Genomic DNA, 21,935 nt, shown 5'->3' with positions numbered 1-21,935 from the left:
AGGCCGGATGGACGTACCGCCGAATTGCTCAACACGTGGGGCGTGAGGTCTCCACAGTACATCGATGTTGTCGCCAGTGGTCGGTGGAAGGTGCACGTACCCGTCGACCTGGGACCGGACCGCAGCGACGCACGGATGCACGCCAAAACCGTAGGATCCTACGCAGTGCCGTAGGGGACCGCACCGCCACTTCCCAGCAAATTAGTGACACTGTTGCTCCTGGGGTATCGGCGAGGACCATTCGCAACCGTCTCCATGAAGCTGGGCTACGATTCCGCACACCGTTAGGCCGTCTTCCGCTCACGCCCCAACATCGTGCAGCCCGCGTCCAGTGGTGTCGCGACAGGCGTGAATGGAGGGACGAATGGAGACGTGTCGTCTTCAGCGATGAGAGTCGCTTCTGCCTTGGTGCCAATGATGGTCGTATGCGTGTTTGGCGCCGTGCAGGTGAGCGCCACAATCAGGACTGCATACGACCGAGGCACACAGGGCCAACACCCGGCATCATGGTGCGGGGAGCGATCTCCTACACTGGCCGTACACCTCTGGTGATCGTCGAGGGGACACTGAATAGTGCTCGATACATCCAAACCGTCATCGAACCCATCCTTCTACCATTCCTAGACCGGCAAGGGAACTTGCTGTTCCAACAGGACAATGCACGTCCGCATGCACCCCGTGCCACCCAACGTGCTCTAGAAGGTGTAAGTCAACTACCCTGGCCAGCAAGATCTCCGGATCTGTCTCCCATTGAGCATGTTTGGGACTGGATGAAGCGTCGTCTCACGCGGTCTGCACGGCCAGATCGAACGCTGGTCCAACTGAGGCGCCAGGTGGAAATGGCATGGCAAGCCGTTCCACAGGACTACATCCAGCATCTCTACGGTCGTCTCCATGGGAGAATAGCAGCCTGCATTGCTGCGAAAGGTGGATATACACTGTACTAGTGCCGACATTGTGCATGCTCTGTTGCCTGTGTCTATGTGCCTGTGGTTCTGTCAGTGTGATCATGTGATGTATCTGACCCCAGGAATGTGTCAATAAAGTTTCCCCTTCCTGGGACAATGAATTCACGGTGTTCTTATTTCAATTTCCAGGAGTGTAAGAATTACTGTTTCAACAGCCTATATACAGCTGTTGCAAGATTAATGGCCAGTTTTCTGGAATATGACAGGAACGATCATCTGAAAAAGAAAATTTCATATGGAAATATTCTCTATTCCAAATGGTTTCGGAAACAGAACACATTTAATGTGGTTGTTATTTATTTTCTCTACTATTCAATTCTTGGTCAAGTTTAGACATGAATATCATTTAGTAAACATTATAACATGCGTTTTACAGAGTATTAATTGAAAAATACGTGTTTTTAACACTTTCACCGGTAAGCATTATCATACACGTCACATTACAGCGTTGTACAATAAACTGCTAAATATCCCACCATCAACGACAGCGCATTTGTGTACCCTCGGGAGACCATGTTATGTTGGTTGTCTGAGTGCTTCTATACGTTCCTTAATGAGGGCAGGAGAGTCCACGGAGCGAGAAAGCAGTTCATCTCGCATCTTCACCTTCCGTCTGTACACCTCATCCTTAAATCAACCCTATTAACAAAAATCTAATCGCATAAGATCTGGCGATGTTGCTGACCACTTCATTGTAGTACCGTGACCAATCCAGTGATTAAGACAAGTGCGGCACTAGACCAAAAACAAATGCACATTAAGGGTGGTTAGCACTACCCAAGAGCAAATGGAACTGAGGTAGTGAGTTCCTAAGCGATAAGGAAATCGGTGACTTCCGGCTGAGCGTACAGAACTGAAAGAGTAAATTACTAGAGGAGTAAATTTCTGGTTTGCTCCCGAAGTAAATTTATTTACTTTACAACCGGTGGAGGGCAACTTCAAAGAGCATGAACTACGTTAGTAACTTAAGGAGAAACTAATGCCGAAACTTATTCCCAAGCAATAGTAGAACTGAAGTCAGAGAGTAAGACGTGTTCTTTGGTTTCTGCGTGTTAAATATCGAATTCTAAGGATTACTTGGACTTCGAAGAATATATGGAGATGGGGGAAAGATATAGATATGCCGAGAATGAGGGTTTTAGTGAAGAGAAGAGACCCATTTGCGATGTATAGCGGTTTCTGTTTCGTAAGGAATCTTTTAAGTCACTGTTTGGTATGCTGAAACATGATTCTGATAGAAACCGTGCTTTGTCTGCTAAGCTGCAACTTCTTTCACACTGGTACTTATCAAATCGTAGCAGGGCATCTCATTAACAGCCATCGTATTCCTGCTAGAAGAGATTTTAACAGCGTGATAAACAGTTTAATTGCCTTAAAACAATATATTTTCTTCGTATTCGAGGTGATCCATAGAATTCGATATTTAACACGCAGAAACGAAAGAATGTATCTTGCTCTCTACCTGCCGGCCGGGGTGGCCGAACAGTGCTAGGCGCTACAGTCTGGAACCGAGCGACTTCTACGGTCACAGGTTCGATTGCTGCCTCGGGCTTGGATGTGTGTGATGTCCTTAGGCTTGTTAGGTTTAAGTAGTTCAAAGTTCTAGGGGACTGATGACCTCAGAAGTTAAGTCCCATAGTGCCCAGAGCCATTTGAACCATTTACTAACTTTACACCTGCTGCTGTTTAGGAGTAAACTTTGGTCTTGTATCCTCCTTAAGTTAATAAAGCAGTAGCGTAATCTTTGATGGTGCTCTCAACCAGCTATGGAGTAAATTAATTTACCACAGGAGTAACAATTTAAATTGGAAGGAACGCATAGAAAATGTAGTGGGGAAGGCTAACCACAGACTGCGTTTCATTGGCAGGACACTTAGAAAATGTAACAGACCTACTAAGGAGACTGCCTACACTACGCTTGTCCGTCCTCTTTTAGAATACTGTAGCGCGGTGTGGGTCCTTACCAGATAGGACTGACTGAGTACATCGAAAAAGTTCAAAGAAAGGCAGAACGTTTTGTATTATCGCGAAATATGGGAGAGAGTGTCACAGAAATGATACAGGATTCCGGATAGACATCATTAAAAGAAAGGCGTTTTTCGTTGCGACGGAATCTTCTCACGAAATTCCAATCACCAACTTTCTCCTCCGAAAGCTAAAATATTTTGTTTACACCGACTTACATAGGGAGCAGCGATCACAAAGATAAAGTAAGGGAAAGCAGAGCTCGTACGGAAAGATATAGGTGTTCATTCTTCGCGGGCGCTATACGAGATTGGACTAACAGAGAACTGTGAAGGTGGTTCGATGGACGCTCTGCCAGGTACTTAAATGTGATTTGCAGAGTATCCATGTAGATGTAGAATGAAAAATTTACTCTTGTAGCAATTTACTTCTTAATCAGTACTATCGACTAGAAGCCAGTGATTTCCTTCTCTCTTAGTACCTTACTACTTTCGTTTGAATTTCTCTTCGTTGGTGCTCGCCACCTAAGTGTGTTCTATCTCGGAAACCATTCGGAATAGGGCTTATATGTCGGTTTTTGTTTGAAATGGATTCTTTTGTCGCATCTCTGACTATTGGCCGTTCCTCCTGGGACACCCCGTATTATTAGTGGAGGGCTGGTATTAATTCCACTCAGAATAAACCACAGCTAGATCTCAGCACTGAATAACTGACGGGACGTAACCGCAAGTCCGAGCTATCTCGCAAACAGTACGTTTGTGTCTCTCTGTTTACTGCAACCGACTCGCTTCCATTATCGTATATTTTCAATCGTGTCAGGTGTCGCTGTTGATTATTATACATCATTTATAACGAACTCTCCCTTCCATTCCGAGAAGAACAGACCGCCGCACTTGATCGGTTTACAAGTCGCCGGATCAGCGCGTTCCCGGGGCGGAGAGTTTGTCAAGGTGAGCGGCCGTGTGTGGAAAAACAAGAGGAGGGGAAAGCACCGGGGCTGAGGTAATCGCCGTCGCCGTGCATAAAAGCGCGCGCCGCCCTGCCCGCCGGCCATTACACGCTGAGCTGCCGGCTGGGAGATGCGCGCTTCCCGGGCTGTGGTGTGGGCGCTGGCGGCGTTGGTGGCTGGGGTGGGCGTGGCCCAGGCGGCAGAGGCCAGGAAGAGGCTGCCGCCCAGCCCAGGTGAGTACCGACGTCGGCCACGCCATTAAAAATAATAATTGAACGCGTAACTCACCGTCCTTGCCGCAGTGGCTACACCGGTTCCCGTGAGGTAACTGAAGTTAATCGCTGTCGCGCGTGGTCAGCACTTGCATGGGTGACCATCCAGGCCGCCATGCACTGTTGCCATTTTTTCGGGGTGCACTCAGCCCCGTGGTGCCAGTTGAGGAGCTACTCGACCTATTAGTAGCGGCTTCGGTCAAGAATACCGTCATAACTACCAGGAGAGCGGTGTGCTGACCCCACGCCCCTCCTATCCGCATCCTCCTCTGAGGATGACACGGCGGTCGCATGATCCCGGTAGGCCACCCGTGGCCTGACGACGAAGTAGCTCAATGTAATATTCACGTGGCCAAAACAAATGTTGCAAATTGCTTTATTTTCTATACGGGAAATAACAGGAAACAAAACTGATTTTTCCTGCCAGGTGCAGTCGTAAATAAACAAAAAAGAAGAAGATAAAAACATTTCCACTTGATAAACACAAAAAAGCGTCCACTGCAAACACTACTTTCTTCTCACTGTCAACTTGCATACCACGTTGTTTACGGACCAATTGGGCCTCCTCACAATTGAGACAATTTCGGATGCTGGGCTTCGTAGTTTAGTCTCTGAGCGAGGGTGAAAATTGACGATTTAGTAAAAATTACACGTTTAATATATGATTGCTACCTAGAGAGGATATAAAATGTAGACTAACAATGGCAAGAAAAGTGTTTCTGAAGAAGAGAAATTTGTTAACATCGAGTATTGATTTAAGTGTCAAGAAGTCGTTTCTGAAAGTATTTGTATGGAGCGTAACCATGTATGGAAGTGAAACATGAACAATAAATAGTTTAGACAAGAAGAGAACAGAAGCTTCCGAAATGTGGTGTTACAGAAGAATGCTGAAGACTAGATGGGTAGATTACATAACTAATGAGGAGGTATTGAATAGAATTGTGGAGAAGAGGAGTTTGTGGCACAACTTGACTATAAGAAGGGAACGGTTGGTAGGACATGTTCTGAGGCATCAAGGGATCACCAATTTAATACTGGAGGGCAGCGTGGAGGGTAAAAATCGTAGCGGGAGACCAAGAGATGAATACACTAAGCAGATTTAGAAGGATGTAGGTTGCAGTAGGTACTGGGAGATGAAGAAACTTGCACAGCATAGAGTAGCATGGAGAGCTGCATCAAATCAGTCTCAGGACTCAAAATCACAACTACAACCACCTTTTATTTGTTTATTCGAGTCCGTTGTAGACTGTTCCTTAAATTTAAACACCGGCTGTACTAATTCTTACAGAAATTATACAGCACGCATTAACACTCAATTTCATCCTACACAATAGTACATACAGTGCTATCTTTTTTTTTTTTAAAAAAAGTCCCGACTTTTGACTTGCCCAAGGTGGCAGTGTCCTGACTTCGACTCGCCCAAGGTGAGAACTTTAATAGCGCTTGCCAGGCACTATCACGAAATTTCTACTTCCGCAAGAGTAGCGAAGACTGTGCATCACTTCCCATTTCTCGTATTCAGTATGACAACAACACCCACCTTATCTGGCGGCAGTTGGCATTGCAAAAGCTTACTGATTATTGGAAATAATCCGAACGACTGTATTCGGAGCAGGTTCATATATCATCAAAATAAAGATCAGTCTGAATAGCGACTATGAAATTCACGCATTTCACTTAAGATCATGAACCTGCACATGAAGTTTAAATCTGTCACCTCTTTTAAAATTATAATCCGTTTCCTCTCGTAAATAATTCGGTGATAAGAATAAGTAAATAATTCACACACATAATTACTAGCAATTACCTGTGGCTTCATTCAAGGTAAACGTACGTCACCTTAGAGTGCATTCCTCTTGGGTACATCGCGAAGATGAATTAAAGGTTTGCCAAGAAACAATTCTCAACATACAGTGGTCACAGCAACTGTTGCATACTGGCTCATTGTCAAGACTGGAGATAATAGGAAACAAAACTGTTTTTTTTTTCTGTCAAGTAGTACAGTGATGAGGAAACAAAAACAAAGAAGAGAAATACATTTTCACTCGATAAAACAAAACAAAAAGATCCCATTGCAAATGTATTTCTTCTCACTGTCATCCTGCATAACAGACTTTTTATCAACCAATTGGGCCTTCTTGTAATGGGAGATTCATGAATGCGGTTAGGAATACTCTTGACCAGATTGTCCGGATAGGTCTGTGAGATATTGTGCCACTCCTAGACAACGACCTCTATAATGCCGATGGAACAGAACGATTGCATACCCTCGTTTTTGCACTGACTATACATTCGCAATGCACTTGGGATCGGGAGAATATGGTGGCCATGCCATCTGACTGATTCCAGGCTCCACTGGGAAGTTCTTCACAAGATTGTGACGATGCAACAGTGCATTATTGTTCATCAGCGTGAATGCATCTTTAACGTGCTTACCAAATGGAGCCACAACGCGTGTAAAGATGTCGTCCCGATACTTCGCACAAGTCGTCCTCTCATGTATTGGCGCAAGGGGTCCCCTGCAACCATACATTATTCCACGCCAAAACATGACTGAAGCGCCTTGATAAAGGTGGCTGTCTACGACACAGTTGGAGTTGTCCTCGTCGCCTACACACACGAATATCAGTATTGTGCTGCCTATTCCACATAGTGGTTTCGTGCCTAAGCGACACGAGTTCCTCTCCGAACCTGATTTAGAAAAGTCTTGAGATGTCTTCTGGGTATAATCCCTGCTCATCGAGCCCATTTCGTATCGATTTTGTTGACACTTGCACTTCTGTAGCTGTTCAGAACTGCCGTCATAGACGTGTTACATTGTGTTGATTACATTAGATTAGATTTACTTTCATTCCAATTGATCTGTAGTGAGGAGGTCCTCCAGGATGTGGAATATCTCAGAAAACAACAATACATGACAAATATTTACAACTAAAACAAATAAGCTAATGTACCATTTCACAGGTCCCAAATGGAATGATAGTCATTTTTTAATGAACACTATATCAAAGAGTAATTTTACAAATACTAATGCACTGAACTTAAAAAAGTTTTATTTATTTATTTATATGGTAACAAACATGTAATACAACTACTATAATACTTATTTACAATAAACACATTACTGCACTGAAATATATATATATATATATATATATATATATATATATATATATATATATATATATATTCCTGGAAATGGAAAAAAGAACACATTGACACCGGTGTGTCAGACCCACCATACTTGCTCCGGACACTGCGAGAGGGCTGTACAAGCAATGATCACACGCACGGCACAGCGGACACACCAGGAACCGCGGTGTTGGCCGTCGAATGGCGCTAGCTGCGCAGCATTTGTGCACCGCAGCCAGTTTGCTGTGGCATACGGAGCTCCATCGCAGTCTTTAACACTGGTAGCATGCCGCGACAGCGTGGACGTGAACCGTATGTGCAGTTGACGGACTTTGAGCGAGGGCGTATAGTGGGCATGCGGAAGGCCGGGTGGACGTACCGCCGAATTGCTCAACACGTGGGGCGTGAGGTCTCCACAAACATCGATGTTGTCGCCAGTGGTCGGCGGAAGGTGCACGTGCCCGTCGACCTGGGACCGGACCGCAGCGACGCACGGATGCACGCCAAGACCGTAGGATCCTACACAGTGCTGTAGGGGACCGCATCGCCACTTCCCAGCAAATTAGGGACACTGTTGCTCCTGGGGTATCGGCGAGGACCATTCGCAACCGTCTCCATGAAGCTGGGCTACGGTCCCGCACACCGTTAGGCCGTCTTCCGCTCACGCCCCAACATCGTGCAGCCCGCCTCCAGTGGTGTCGCGACAGGCGTGAATGGAGGGACGAATGGAGACGTGTCGTCTTCAGCGATGAGAGTCGCTTCTGCCTTGGTGCCAATGATGGTCGTATGCGTGTTTGGCGCCGGTGCAGGTGAGCGCCACAATCAGGACTGCATACGACCGAGGCACACAGGGCCAACACCCGGCATCATGGTGTGGGGAGCGATCTCCTACACTGGCCGTACACCTCTGGTGATCGTCGAGGGGACACTGAATAGTGCACAGTACATCCAAACCGTCACCGAACCCATCGTTCTACCATTCCTAGACCGGCAAGGGAACTTGCTGTTCCAACAGGACAATGCACGTCCGCATGTATCCCGTGCCACCCAACGTGCTCTAGAAGGTGTAGGTCAACTACCTTGGCCAGCAAGATCTCCGGATCTGTCCCCCATTGAGCATGTTTGGGACTGGATGAAGCGTCGTCTCACGCGGTCTGCACGTCCAGCACGAACGCTGGTCCAACTGAGGCGCCAGGTGGAAATGGCATGGCAAGCCGTTCCACAGGACTACATCCAGCATCTCTACGATCGTCTCCATGGGAGAATAGCAGCCTGCATTGCTGCGAAAGGTGGATATACACTGTACTAGTGCAGACATTGTGCATGCTCTGTTGCCTGTGTCTATGTGCCTGTGGTTCTGTCAGAGTGATCATGTGATGTATCTGACCCCAGGAATGTGTCAATAAAGTTTCCCCTTCCTGGGACAATGAATTCACGGTGTTCTTTTTTTCAATTTCCAGGAGTATATATATATATATATATATATATATATATATATATATATATATATATAACGCATTACTGCACTGAAATTGTGCAGAAGTTATATTGTACTTATATATATATGTATACACAAATCAGTAGGTTTTTCTGAGAAATTCATCAATGGAGAAGGAGTTGGCCTCCAATAAATCCTTTAGGCTTCTGTTAAAGTGAATTTCATTGGTTGTTAAGCTTTTTATGGCTGCTTGCAAGTTATTGAAAATGTGGGTCCTGAATAATGCACACCTTTTTGTACAAGACTAAGTGACTTTAAATCCTTGTAAAGATTATTCTTATTTCTAGTATTGATTCCATGAATTGAGCTGTTGGTTTGAAAAAGTGATATATTTTAATGACAAATTCCACTAAGGAATAAATATATTGGGAAGTGGTAGTTAGTATCCCTAGTTCCCTAAACAGGCTTCTGCAGGATGTTCTTGAGTTCACACCACATATAACTCTCACTGCACGTTTTTGTGCCCGGAAAACTTTAGCTTGGCTTGGTGAATTACCCCAAAAAATAATCCCATATGACATTATGGAATGAAAGTAAGCATAGAATGCCAATTTTTCCTTTTTATATCCCCTATGTCTGACAAAATTCGTATTGCAAATAGAGATTTGTTATGATGCTTCAGCAATTCTGTGGTGTGCTCCTCCCAGTTGAATTTCTTATCAAGCTGTAATCCTAAGAATTTAACACTGTCACTTCTTCTATCTTCTTGTCATCGTATGTTAGACATATACTCGTGGGACACCACTTACAAGTTCTGAACTGCATGTAGTGTGTTTTTTCAAAGTTTAGTGACAAGGAATTGCCTAGGAACCAGTGATTAATGTCCATATATATTTTATTAGCTGATCTTTCTAAGACTACACTTGATTTGCTATTTATTGCAATGTTTGTATCATCGGCAAACAAAACGAACTTGGCATCTGGTAATGTTACTGATGAAAGGTCATTGACACAAGAAAAAGCAAGAGCCCCAAAATGGAACCTTGTGGGACCCCACATGTAATTAGTTCCCAGTTGGATGATGCCTGATAGTTTTTCTGCTTTCTCTTATACGCATATATCAATCCTGCACCCCTGTTGCATCTTCTGTGACGATCGGCAACTGATCCAGCAGTCAGAAACTTGTTGCAGCTTCTCGAGATATCAATTTTACTCACAGCAACATTCGCTGTGTCCGTCCACCTGTCTCATTCACTGCAGCATTAGAATGACTATACACGAAGCCTCTGATCATACGCTATTGTTGTCCGAACCATCCTGAAACCACACAACTTGCGTAATGACACACAGCACAGTTACTGCAGCGGTTATGGATGGCAGGGTTGCCATACACTGCACGTACTGTCCCCCTCATTGTGAAAACATGGACTGTTTCCACTAGAATTTCATTACAAAGAAACCATTGTATTGATATTGTAACGAACTTCTGGATCACAATGTTCAGTAGTAAAGTTTCAGAAATATGCAAAATTTATTTTGACCATTGTAATATTCCGTTGAAACTAAATTTTTGTACTTTCTGTTTTTTTTAAATTTATTTCTTCATCTCATTTGCCCAATGAAAAATTCAGTGATCACTTTCTGTCCAGCCTGCCACTTGCAACTAAAAACACTGCAATTGTGCTATTTGATCATCTCTCATTTGTGGACAGACTTCTACGAAAATATGTTACCAATTAGTTAAAAATACACAGAAGACACAAAACTGAATTTTAATTACCTTATGGCTCATTTGTTATCCTGTTAGAATAGTAAATTTACGGGTGTGCACTGGTGTGTTTCCAAGTAAACTTAAGCAGTAAACAGTAGTACCAGTTTATAAAAGTGGTGACAAGTTTAACATTAAAAATTTCAGACCACTATCATTATCATGTGTATTTTCGAAAATAGTTGAACGAATAATGTATAACAGAATGCCAAACTTCCTAAACAAAAATAAAATTCTTGTAAATGCAGAGAATGGTTTTAGAAAAGGCAAATCTACACAAACGACTCTCTTCATTTTCCTAAAACTTGTTTACAAAGCTATTGAGGACAAGGAACAAATCTGTGGGTTGTTTTTGGTCCTTTCTTAAGCATTTGATCTTATAAATCAGAATCTACTGCTGTTAAAACTGTATAATTATGGTGTCCCTGATATTTCCTACAAGTGGTTCAAGTCATATTTAACTGATAGGAAACAAAGAGTACACATTTATGAGGATGACAATGTGTACTGTACCCTTCTGAATATAAAAGAGTTAATTATGGGGTGCCCCAGGGCCCAGTATTGGGGCTTGTTATTCTTGATTTTTATGAATGACCTACCACAACAGTTTTCAACAGCTGACACCACAGTATTTGCTGATGATACTAGCTTCATTATAAAAGCGAAGAATGATTATGAAATGCACCAAAAAATCGACAAAACAGCAGAAGTGGCAGAAAAATAGTTTAAAGATAGTTGTCAATGACAAGAAAACAATATGGATGAGCTTCAACCATATAAGGAACAAAAGTAGGGCCAATTAAAATTCACATTATCGTACAGCCAAATTGAGAAAAAAAATTACATAAATTTTTTAGAGTTATGGGTGGATGAGCACCTAAGATGGTAAAAACATGTAGAAATGCTTAACAAAAAATTAAGCAAGCACTGTTACATATTAAGAGTGCTACAAGTTTGTTGCAATACTGAAACAGTGTTAAGTGCTTATTATGCATACGTGCATAGTCTTCTGAAGTATGGTAGAGTGTTCTGGGAAAATACCTCTTTTGCAAAGCAGTCTGTTAAGCTCCAAAAGAAAGCTGTAAGACTAGAAAGTGATGTTGCTCAAAGAGCACCATGTAGATGTATCTTTAATGAATTAAAACTCAGGACCTTAATATCTATATTTATATCTGAAAGCACCTTCTTCATTAAAAACCATCAAGTTTCAGCTTTCAATAGTGAGATCCACAATTTTCAAACAAGGAACAGGGATGACTATCACAGGGATGTGCACAGAAAATCAATGTATCAGGACAGTGCTGTTTACAAAACAAAAATTATGTACAGTGCATTTCCATATAGCATTAAAAAAATACTAACATTAATACATTCAAAAAAGAACTAAAAAATCTACTAATGAACAACAGCTTCTGCATCATTAACAAATAACTGGAATTTTGCTCAGATCTGTAGGTCTGCTTCATAACTCACTAAACAAAAATTCATAATTTTCAACCATTCCTAACTAAAACCAAACTTCTTCCATCCATGTATGTATCTAATTATGCACCTAGCTTTTGAGCCGTATGTTACTATTCCTAGTTAACTAAAGTACTGGTATTTAATAGTTTTAGTAAAATCAACCAAGGATTTTTGCTAGCTTTTATTCTATCTTTATGTATGTATATAATTTTATAATCAAATTAAGCAGAATAATATTTTTCTTACAAACATGTGTTGGTACCAATGATGAGATTTTGTACATGATGTAAATATGTAATATTTTATACTGTTCTGTACCTTGGAAAGTCCAATATTATGAATGTGATAGTATGGCCACTAAATATATAAATTAATTAAACAATGGAAAATCCATACAATACGAGAGAAGGGAAGGAAAGTTGCTACTCAACATATAGCAGAGATGCTGGGCCGCGATAGTCACAATAAAAAGATTCACACAATCATAGCTTTCGGCCATTAAGGCCTTTGTCAGCAGTAGACACACATACACACACACACACACACACACACACACACACACACACACACACACACACACACACACACACACACTCATGCAAGAGTGACTTGCACACACGTCTGCAGTCTCAGAGGGCTGAAACTACACTGCAATGTGTGTGTGAGTGTGTGTATTTGTGTCTACTGCTGACAAAGGCCTTCATGGCCGACAGCTATGATTGTGTGAATCTTTTTATCATGCATATCGTGGTTCAACATCTCTGCTATATGGTGAGTAGCAACTTTCCTTCTCTCGCTTTGTTAAATAAATAAATTATTTACACCACATGTAATTGTGAATAGCAGATAATAGAGGGCCAGCTTACAGGACATGTCTTCCTTCTCTCAATCACTAATTGAAACTAAGTTCTCTGTCATCATCTCCGTTTTCAAAAAGAGGAAGACAAAACAATGTGTAGAGATTAATGAAAATATTTGCTTCTATGGAACAAAACGAAATTACCTAAGAGTTATATAAACCGAAGCATATAATAGTTAATAACAGACAATAATATAGGGGAAATATTCATGTGCATCACCCACAAAATAAAACCAATTATGCAATTACGAATTTATGAACTCAAGTATGGTAAATGTGGAAGTTTCTGACTGAGGCACACAGGTAGATGTACTAAATTCAGAGAGAACGCAAACACAAGGGAGAATTGTGAATCCTAATTTAGTGAATATCTGAGAAATTATATTCATAACACCCTTAACAATAAGGTATCCTTGAAGGTAACAAGTAAGGTAGAGAAGTGTATAGTAAATTAATGTGTGCTGTGGACGAAATTGACATTCATAGTGCCTTCAAAACAAACCAATAAATATCCTCAATTAACAAACAGACATCAAAAATTAGAGATTATTTTGTTGAGTGTACTTTAATTACACACTTTGAGATATCTAATCTCCTGTCATGATGTACACAGTCCATTCAAGATTATAGTACACATAGACCACCTCAAGGGAGAATCAATGTATTATCCACCAAGCAAATTTGACACTATCATGTCATTGCCTGTCATCCAAGTACCAGTAATGGACTCTGTGAAACATCACTTGTCATCCCACTCCATTGTTTTAGTCTAGCAGCAACTGGACTAGGAATTATAATCCCATTAACACCAGAACAGAAATGGCTGCAGTTGAAGCAATGCCGTGACCAAGAAGCATCAACTGCTGGTGAAAGGATTTCTGCACTGCTCTGCATGACGATCGTCAGTAAGTATGGTGGTGACCTGGGGAGAGGTGCCATTCCTCCAGTGTCCTGGAGAGACAGACCAGACCAGTGTTATACTTTTTATTTTTCCCATTGGGATTTTGCTACAGTGGTGATAAACAGGTCATTAAACCAGACAACAATTTTAAGCATTCTGGCGACGATTTGTATATATTCCCCAGTAAGATTACACACTATTCACAACAATATCACATTAATCCTAACAACATCTGCTATTAATGTCCTCCCCAAGTCATGGTCTACAAATCAATTAGACTATATTTTGCCTGATAACAGACCTACAATAACAATGTTGTGTGTACTACTTGGGTAGACTGTCATTGTCCTCCAACAGTAACTTTAGGACAGACAGAGCAGCAAAAAATGTGAATACCTCATACTTCTCCAGTAAGTTGCAGACATATATGAATATGTCATAGTTATCTAGCAGTTGCCGTGCAGTGTAATTAATGACTTGTAAATCACTTACATGTTTCATACCCTGCAGATTACCCCGGGAAGTGCTATGACCCAGAGCTGCAGCTGGTGCTGGCCCCAGGTGCCAATGAACCTGCCAAAGGAGAGTGTGTGCTCTACCAGTGCCGCAGCACCGACAGTGGCTTCGAGCTCATGATCAACTCGTGAGTACTAGTATGCACACTATAGCAGTTAATTACTCACTAAATTTCAAGTTGTGTAGGCCATTTAGCTTTCAGAAAGTAATTGTTTTGACTGAGGTAATTAGGGATAAATATATGGAGTGAAAACTCACCTACAACTTGTACAGAAATCAGTCAGCAGGTGTAACAGTCAAAAGCTATGGAACGTAAGCAGTAATCGAGAAGGAGGTAAAGCAGTGTTGTAGCCTATCCATCATGTTATTCAGCCTGTCCATTGAGCGTGCCATGATGGAAAACAAGGAGAAATTTGAAAAGGAAATTAAAGTTCAGAGAGAAGAAACAAAAACATTGCAGTTCGTCAATGGCATTGTAACTCTGTCAAGACCGCTTGGGACTTGGAACAGCAGTTTAACAGACTGGATAATATCTTGAAAAGAGGTTATGAGACAAACAACAGCAAAAGGAAAACAAGGCTAATGGAAAGTAATTGCATTAAATCAGTTGCTGCTGAGATTATTAAATTAGGAAATGAGACATTGAAAGTTGTAGATGAGATTTGTTATTTGTGCAGCAAAACAACTGCAGTTGGGAAGACATAATATGCAGAATGGCAATAGCAAGAGAATCACTTCTGGAAAAACATATGCGCAGTAAGTAAAATTTCATTATTTGCTACTCTGCATGGATCAACAGTGCCGATTAGGAAATGACTCATGAGAAATATTAGAAGAGTTCTGTTGTTTGGGCAGAAAACTTAATGACTATGGAATAAATAAAGAATAGCAAGTAAAGACAGATTTTTTTGAAAAAGAGAATTATCTTGACAAAGAATACAAATTAAATTGTTATGACATCTTGTGAAAGTGTTTTGGAATGTTGACAGTAAAAATACAGGCAGGAAATTAGTAGGATCATTCAAAATGTTTTGTTACAGGATATTTCTAAAGAAGTAAATGGTAGATCATATAGCTAATGAAGAGCTACTGAATCAAATCAATAAGCAAAAGATCATTTTAGTACAGCTTGACTAAAAGGAGGAAAGGGAGTGATGGTACACACATTGAGATATCAATGAGTAGTTAATTTGGTAACAGGAAACACTGAGGGGAAACTGTAATGAGAGAGAGAAACACACACACACACACACACACAGACACACACACACACACAAACAACCAGAAAGAGAGAGAGGGGGCAGGAGGGGAGGAAGTGGATAGACTGTAGTTGTTATGCTGAAAAAAAAGACTATCAAGAAGAGCTGCATCAAACCAGATATTAGACCAAAGACTATAAAAACAGATTGTTCTTATGACATATCGCCAAATTTGGAATGATTCAGATAATTTATAGAAATAAAACATTTACTCAGTGAATGTATGTCAGTGTGGTGACCATTTATAACAATCATTTAACTTACTTTTACATTATATTTAATCTCTGTTCAGATTGCTTAACTGAATCATTCATACACAAATATTATCACCTAAAAGCACAAATATAGAGTAGGATGAATTCCTTTGCAAGAATAATTTGAGTTAGTTCTTAGGGTTCCATTTCACAGTCAGTTAAAAGGGAATTCTTATAGGATCACTTTGTTGCCTGTCTGTCTTTCTGTCCGACTCTTAAAAACCCTTTTTCCCAGGAACAGGTAGATATATCAAGTTCAAATTTAGTATAAAACATTGAAGCTTCTAAGTCATTGCAATCAAATGATAGGGCCACTGGTTTTTCTAAAAAAAAAAAAAAAAAAAAAAAAAAAAAAGAATTGAAGCTTCTACATCACTGCCATCAAACAGTATGGCCATCTCTGTCACATATTTTGATACCCACAAAATCACTCATGAAAACCTAAAGGATACTTGTCGTTGACCTAGAATCATGAAATTTGGTATAAATCAAGGTTTCCCAGTAAAATCAAAGGAAAAATCCTAAAACTGTAAATGTGTAACTATAACACATGAAAAACTTTGTTGTCATTTATTATCAGACTGACTGTCTGTCTGTCTATTAAGACCCCATTTTCTCAGTAACGGGTAGACCTATCAAGTTGAAATTCTTGTTGTATACTAAGATGTATATTTCCTTCATAATGTAATAAATGTAAGCTCCTAAGTCAGTGCAATCAAAAGATAGCCTATTTAAGTCACACATTCTGATACTCATTGGAACCTACAGCTATCTTCCCTATGTTCCAGAAAGTTGTAAGAAGCAATGTTCCACAGTATAACCAGACAAAAAAACTGAATACTGTAAATTTTTAATAATATCCCATGAAACAATATTTCATTTGTTATTTGTTATCCAGTATCAAACTTGAGATTATAACATTCCCAAAAATCTTTGAATCTGTGGGATCAATATTTGTCAGTATCAATGTCAATAACAAGCCAAGAAGGTCAAGATTCTTGATTCCTAGAATAGATGAACTATCTATGAACATTATTAAGTTTGTACGGAGCCCTCAGTGCAAGAGGCCCACTCGCACCTGACAAGTTTTTAAACTTGTTCTTACTATCTAATTACATTTATTTGTATGGCTTCCTAATTTGTACATTTCTGTCAGACTCAAATTATGGAGCCAACTTTCACATCTACTACAACATTTATAAATATTATGACTTTTTCAGATTCTGATAGGTTTGTTAATTACAGAATTCAGAAGAAAGCAAATGCACTGCACACTGCATGTTTGATTACTTAAAATGTTGATTACAGTTGCCTTGAAAATTTATTTTATGTATAATTTTCACTGAATATACTTTATGGCTAAGTGTGGAACTGCTATAGGTCCTTGCTTCATAAGATATTAATAAAAGATACTTTGTTGAGTTTTGATCTACGAAATCAGAAATTATACTAAACCAACAATTTTTGGACTTAAAACAATTGAAAAGTTCGGAAAGACAACCACTCACCTACAGTTGACTGAAATCTGGTACATAGACATGAATAAGGGATTTAAGGAGTATTTGATGTAAAACTATTTTTCCAATGCATACATGCACTCCCTCACAAACAACTCCACAGACAACAAAACCCACCCATCATTCACTACTGGTGTGTTTGGAGATCTGCAAGACTGTCTACATTGGAGCATAAAAGGAAATAGTGGTACACAGAAAGCTAATAGTGTAAAAAAGAGGAAACATGTTTTTGAATGATTTTGTAAGCATGTCATCACATACATAAACCATAAGTTTAGGAATGCATCACCTAAACAAAATGATGCACATTGAAATTGTTTTTTGTTTTGTGTCTCTTCCAGTTTTTGTAACAAGTTCACTAGTAATCCTACTGCAAGTTATTTTCAAGGGATATTTGCGTGTTGGTCATAAATCATTGTTAAACATATGAAATGGGCAAAAGGTGTAATGACTGCAGCTTTTGAAAATGACCTCAGAGGTTTAATTAGCTTGTGAATAAATTCTTTTTTCATACCAACTTAATTCCTCTCTGTGGGGAAAACACAATTTCTCCTCAACAAAACCCAAAGATCTATTTCCCTTCATAATCTCATAAGGAGTAAATCCCATTATGTTATGACTTACGGTATTCATTACATCCTCAATATTTTCCAAAATATCTCCCCATGAACTATGGTTATTGCTACAATATGTACGGCACATTTGCCCAATTTCCCTCATGTAACGTCCTGCAGGATTTCCTGCCAGATGGTAAGTTGACATATATATATCACTGTGATTCCATGGTTGGCAAGGCCTTCCTGCCACTCTTTACTCGTAAACTGTGACCCATTATCAGAAAGTATGGACTTTGGTTTGCCAAAATTTATGAATTTTTCCTTTTCTAATTTAGTCTAGACCACTTTGCCAGTTGCTTTGCACAAAGGATAGAATTTTAAAAATTTAGAGAATACTTCCAACACTACAAAATATAAGCAAAACCTTCTTTTGCATTTGTCATCATACCATAAAAATCCACACCTAACAAGTCCATTAAGTCATCAAGTTTGACATTTATCACATATCTCAATATAGTTGTTTACTCTCCTCACCATGCTGTCAAAAATTATACACTCTTTCAATTTTTGTATACACTTTTTTGCTCCTATGTGTTCGAAACTCAAATGAATATAGTCAATTATATCATCTATGTACTCACTGGGCCAACACACCTTCCAATCCTTGAATTTTCATTATTTCACCTAAATAGAATCCCACCATGCACCTTATATTATTTTGCCAACTGATTATTAGTAGCTGGCACATCTAAGTCCCTCTTTATCATTTTCTATATTTCATCATTAGTCTGATACCTCCTCATGTACTTGCAGATGTTTTCTATTTTCTTTTCTCCAGAAACTCCCTTTATATAGAACAATTTAACATGTTCCTCACCTACTTCCAGTCTTGCTTTTCAATTTTCTCCCAGTGGTAACCTTGACAATGTGTCTGCTACTTCGTTCTGTGTGCCCTTAAAATATTTTATTTCAAACTCAAATTGTTGCATAAACACTGTCCACCTCATCCGTCATGTATGCCTCAACCTAAAATTCTTAAAAAAAAATACACTAGCTCTGTGATCAGTGTAAATAATAGTTTTGTTTCCCCACAGGTAGTCTCTGAATTTTTTAATCCCCAAATTGTTGCCAGATCTTCTCTTTCGGTCACACTGTAGTTTCTTTCATACCTCATTAATGATCTGCTTGCAAAAGCAATTGTCCTATGATCTTCCTTTTCATCATCCCCAAAATTTTGAAATAAGTTGACTTCAATACCATAACCACTAGAATCAGCTCCCAGACTAAAAGGTCGACTAAGGTCCACATCGTGCAAAATCCTCTTCTCTTTCATGGCCTCTTTCAGATGGTTAGATGCTGCTTCACATTCATCCATCCAAACAAAAGGTACTTTAGGACTTAACAGCTTGTTTAAACATGGGTTGTTGAACACTTGTCCAGACACAAAATTTCAATAAAAATTACACAAACCTAGGAACGACTTCAAAGTCTTTGGAAGTGGACACTCTTTGGTCAACCTTAATACCAGCAGTAGACAAGATTCTACCCAAGAATGTTATTTCTTTTCTTACATATGTACATTTCTTAAGCCTAAGGGCCATATCCACTTTCCTCAAAGTTATTGAGATACCTCATCCAACAATCTACAATGCTCTTTTCAAGACTTGGTGGCAACTAACAGGTCGTCCACATACACTGTTATTTTGGAACTCAACTCTGGTCCTAATACTTGGTTGAGGGCCCGAATGAACACTGACACACTAATATTTACACCAAATAGAACCACAGTGTATTGGTAACATTTCCTATTTACCAAAGAAGTAGTATATTTTCTAGACTCCTTTGCGAGTGGGACTTGCCAGTACCCATCTGTCAGATCAAGACTGCTCATATAATTCATACTGTAATATTTTTGCAATATTCCATCCATATTCTCAGGGCGATCAGTCTCTCTACTCACTACGGTATTCAATATCCTAGTATCTATGACAGCTCTCAGACTACCATCTTTATTGCCAACAACTATTAATAGACTATTGTATTCACTTTTACTTCTCTCTATAACACCACACTCTATCATCCTCTCAATTTCCTTACGTACTGCTTCTCTCAAAGCGAATGGTATAAGGAAAGGTTTCCTTGCAAAGGGTTCATGTGGTTTCACATCTAACTTGCATTCAATGCTTTTAACTTTACCTGGCTTGTCTGAAAACACTTCTCTATTCACCTGTAGAACTTCTCTTAGCCCATCCTTCTGCTGCTCACTTAACCCTTCCACCTCTTCCATTTGGACCATCAACTCTTCTATTGTTCCTCTTACATCTTTATTATCACAACAATTTAGGTTCAGTTCTAAGTCCCCAACATCCATTCCTATTGGCATCACTCTTATCTTCAATTGTCCTACTAAATTATTGTTATCTATCACCATACCCTCAAAATTCAGCATCATTTCCGATCCTTGATTATCAAAACTGATAAACCCATCTCCACAATTAATTTCTGCTTTGCACTCCATTAACTAGTCCATATCCAAGATAATATCCACACTCAGACCAGGCATCACAAAAAAGTTGTGTACCTAATCTATACCCCCTAGTTCAAATTCTAAAATAATCTGATGCTTAACAATTCACTCAGTTTACCTGTGGCACCTATTATTTCTAAGCCTAACACAGGAACATCCATAACCTAAATACCATCTTTCATACAACTGTAGAATTCTTCAGCTAATGCACTAATTTCACTACCTGTATCCAATAAAGCTTTTTCTTCCCTACCGTAGGCTATTAATTTTACAAAAGGTTGCCCAGATTCAATATCACCAATATCCTCTTCCTCATGTAATAAATATCTTTCAATACTGCCAAGTTCCCAATCTCTACTACATAATTGCACATTTACATCCTATCCCGATTCCTTCCAAATTGCACACAATCTCCTATTCTTCTCATTACAAGTTGTCACCTCTTCATTCTTACTGATGTTAAATACATTAACTCTCTCCTCTTCCTTTGCATCTGTACCATGGTCCATAGAACTTGCAGAAGTCTCTGCCTCAATAATTTCAGAAAATTTTCCTTCTCCTTCTGTATTATCTCCCAGCTTAGATTAGATTAGTACTTGTTCCATAGATCACGAATACGACACTTCGTAACATGTCAGGTTAATAAAAGTTGTCTGTACAAGATATTACATAACACAAAATATTACATACACTTAACATTTTCAATTTTTTTTTGGGTGGGGGGTGAGGGGGGGGGGGGGGGCATTACCCACTTACTATATCCAAAAATTCATCTAATGAGTAGAAGGAGTTGCCATTCAGAAATTCTTTTAATTTTCTTTTAAATGCTTTATGGCTACCTCTCAGACTTTTGATGCTATTAGGTAAGTGGCCAAGGACTTATGTGACAGCATAATTTACCCCCTTCTTAGCCAAAGTTAGATTTAACCTTGAATAGTGAAGATCATCCTTCCTCCTAGTGTTGTAGCCATGTACACTGCTAATACTTTTGAATTCGTTTGAATTGTTAATATCAATCTTCATAAGTGAATATATATATTGTGAGGCTACAGTGCAGATCCCTAGCTCTTTAAATAAGTGTCTGCAGGATGATCTTGGATGAACTCCAGCAATTACTCAGATTGCATGTTTTTGTGCAATTAACACACTTTCATTCAATGATGAGTTACCCCAGAATATGATGCCATACAAAAGAAGAGAATGAAAATAGGCGTGGTAAGCTAATTTACTGATAGATATATCTACAAAATTTGTAACCCCCCTAATAGCATAAGTAGTTGAAGTCAAACCTTTCAGCAGATCTTCAGTGTGTTATTTCCAGTTCAACCCCTCATCAATGCATACACCTAGAAATTTTGAATATTCTACCTTAGCTACCGATTTCTGATCTAAATCTATATTTATTAATGGTGTCATTCCATTTATTGTGTGGAACTGTATATATTGTGTTTTGTCAAAGTTTAATTAGAGGCCATTTGCAGAGAACCATTTAATGATTTTCTGGAAAACAACATTTACAATTTCATCAGTTAATTCTTATCTGTTGGGTGTGATAGCTATACTTGTATCATCGGCAAAAAGTACCAGCT

General features: G+C 39.7%; 1 protein-coding gene across 1 annotated transcript in view; it reads left to right on the top strand.

Moving 5' to 3' along the window:
• Window positions 1–3,976: 3,976 nt before the first annotated feature.
• The window catches only part of LOC126284346 (la1-like protein 13), a 46,996-nt gene continuing 29,037 nt past the window's right edge, over window positions 3,977–21,935 (top strand). Inside the window, exons 1-2 of the mRNA XM_049983201.1 lie at window positions 3,977–4,115; window positions 14,227–14,359. Of these exons, the coding sequence (XP_049839158.1) occupies window positions 4,013–4,115; window positions 14,227–14,359 (236 nt within the window). The 5' untranslated portion in view covers window positions 3,977–4,012. The remainder of the gene's footprint in view (window positions 4,116–14,226; window positions 14,360–21,935) is intronic.

The sequence above is a fragment of the Schistocerca gregaria genome, chromosome 8, assembly GCF_023897955.1.
Source record: "Schistocerca gregaria isolate iqSchGreg1 chromosome 8, iqSchGreg1.2, whole genome shotgun sequence".
NCBI classification, from domain to species: Eukaryota; Metazoa; Arthropoda; class Insecta; order Orthoptera; family Acrididae; genus Schistocerca; species Schistocerca gregaria.
Note: the sequence above shows the minus strand (reverse complement) of the source record. Positions and strands in the feature narration are given on the sequence as shown.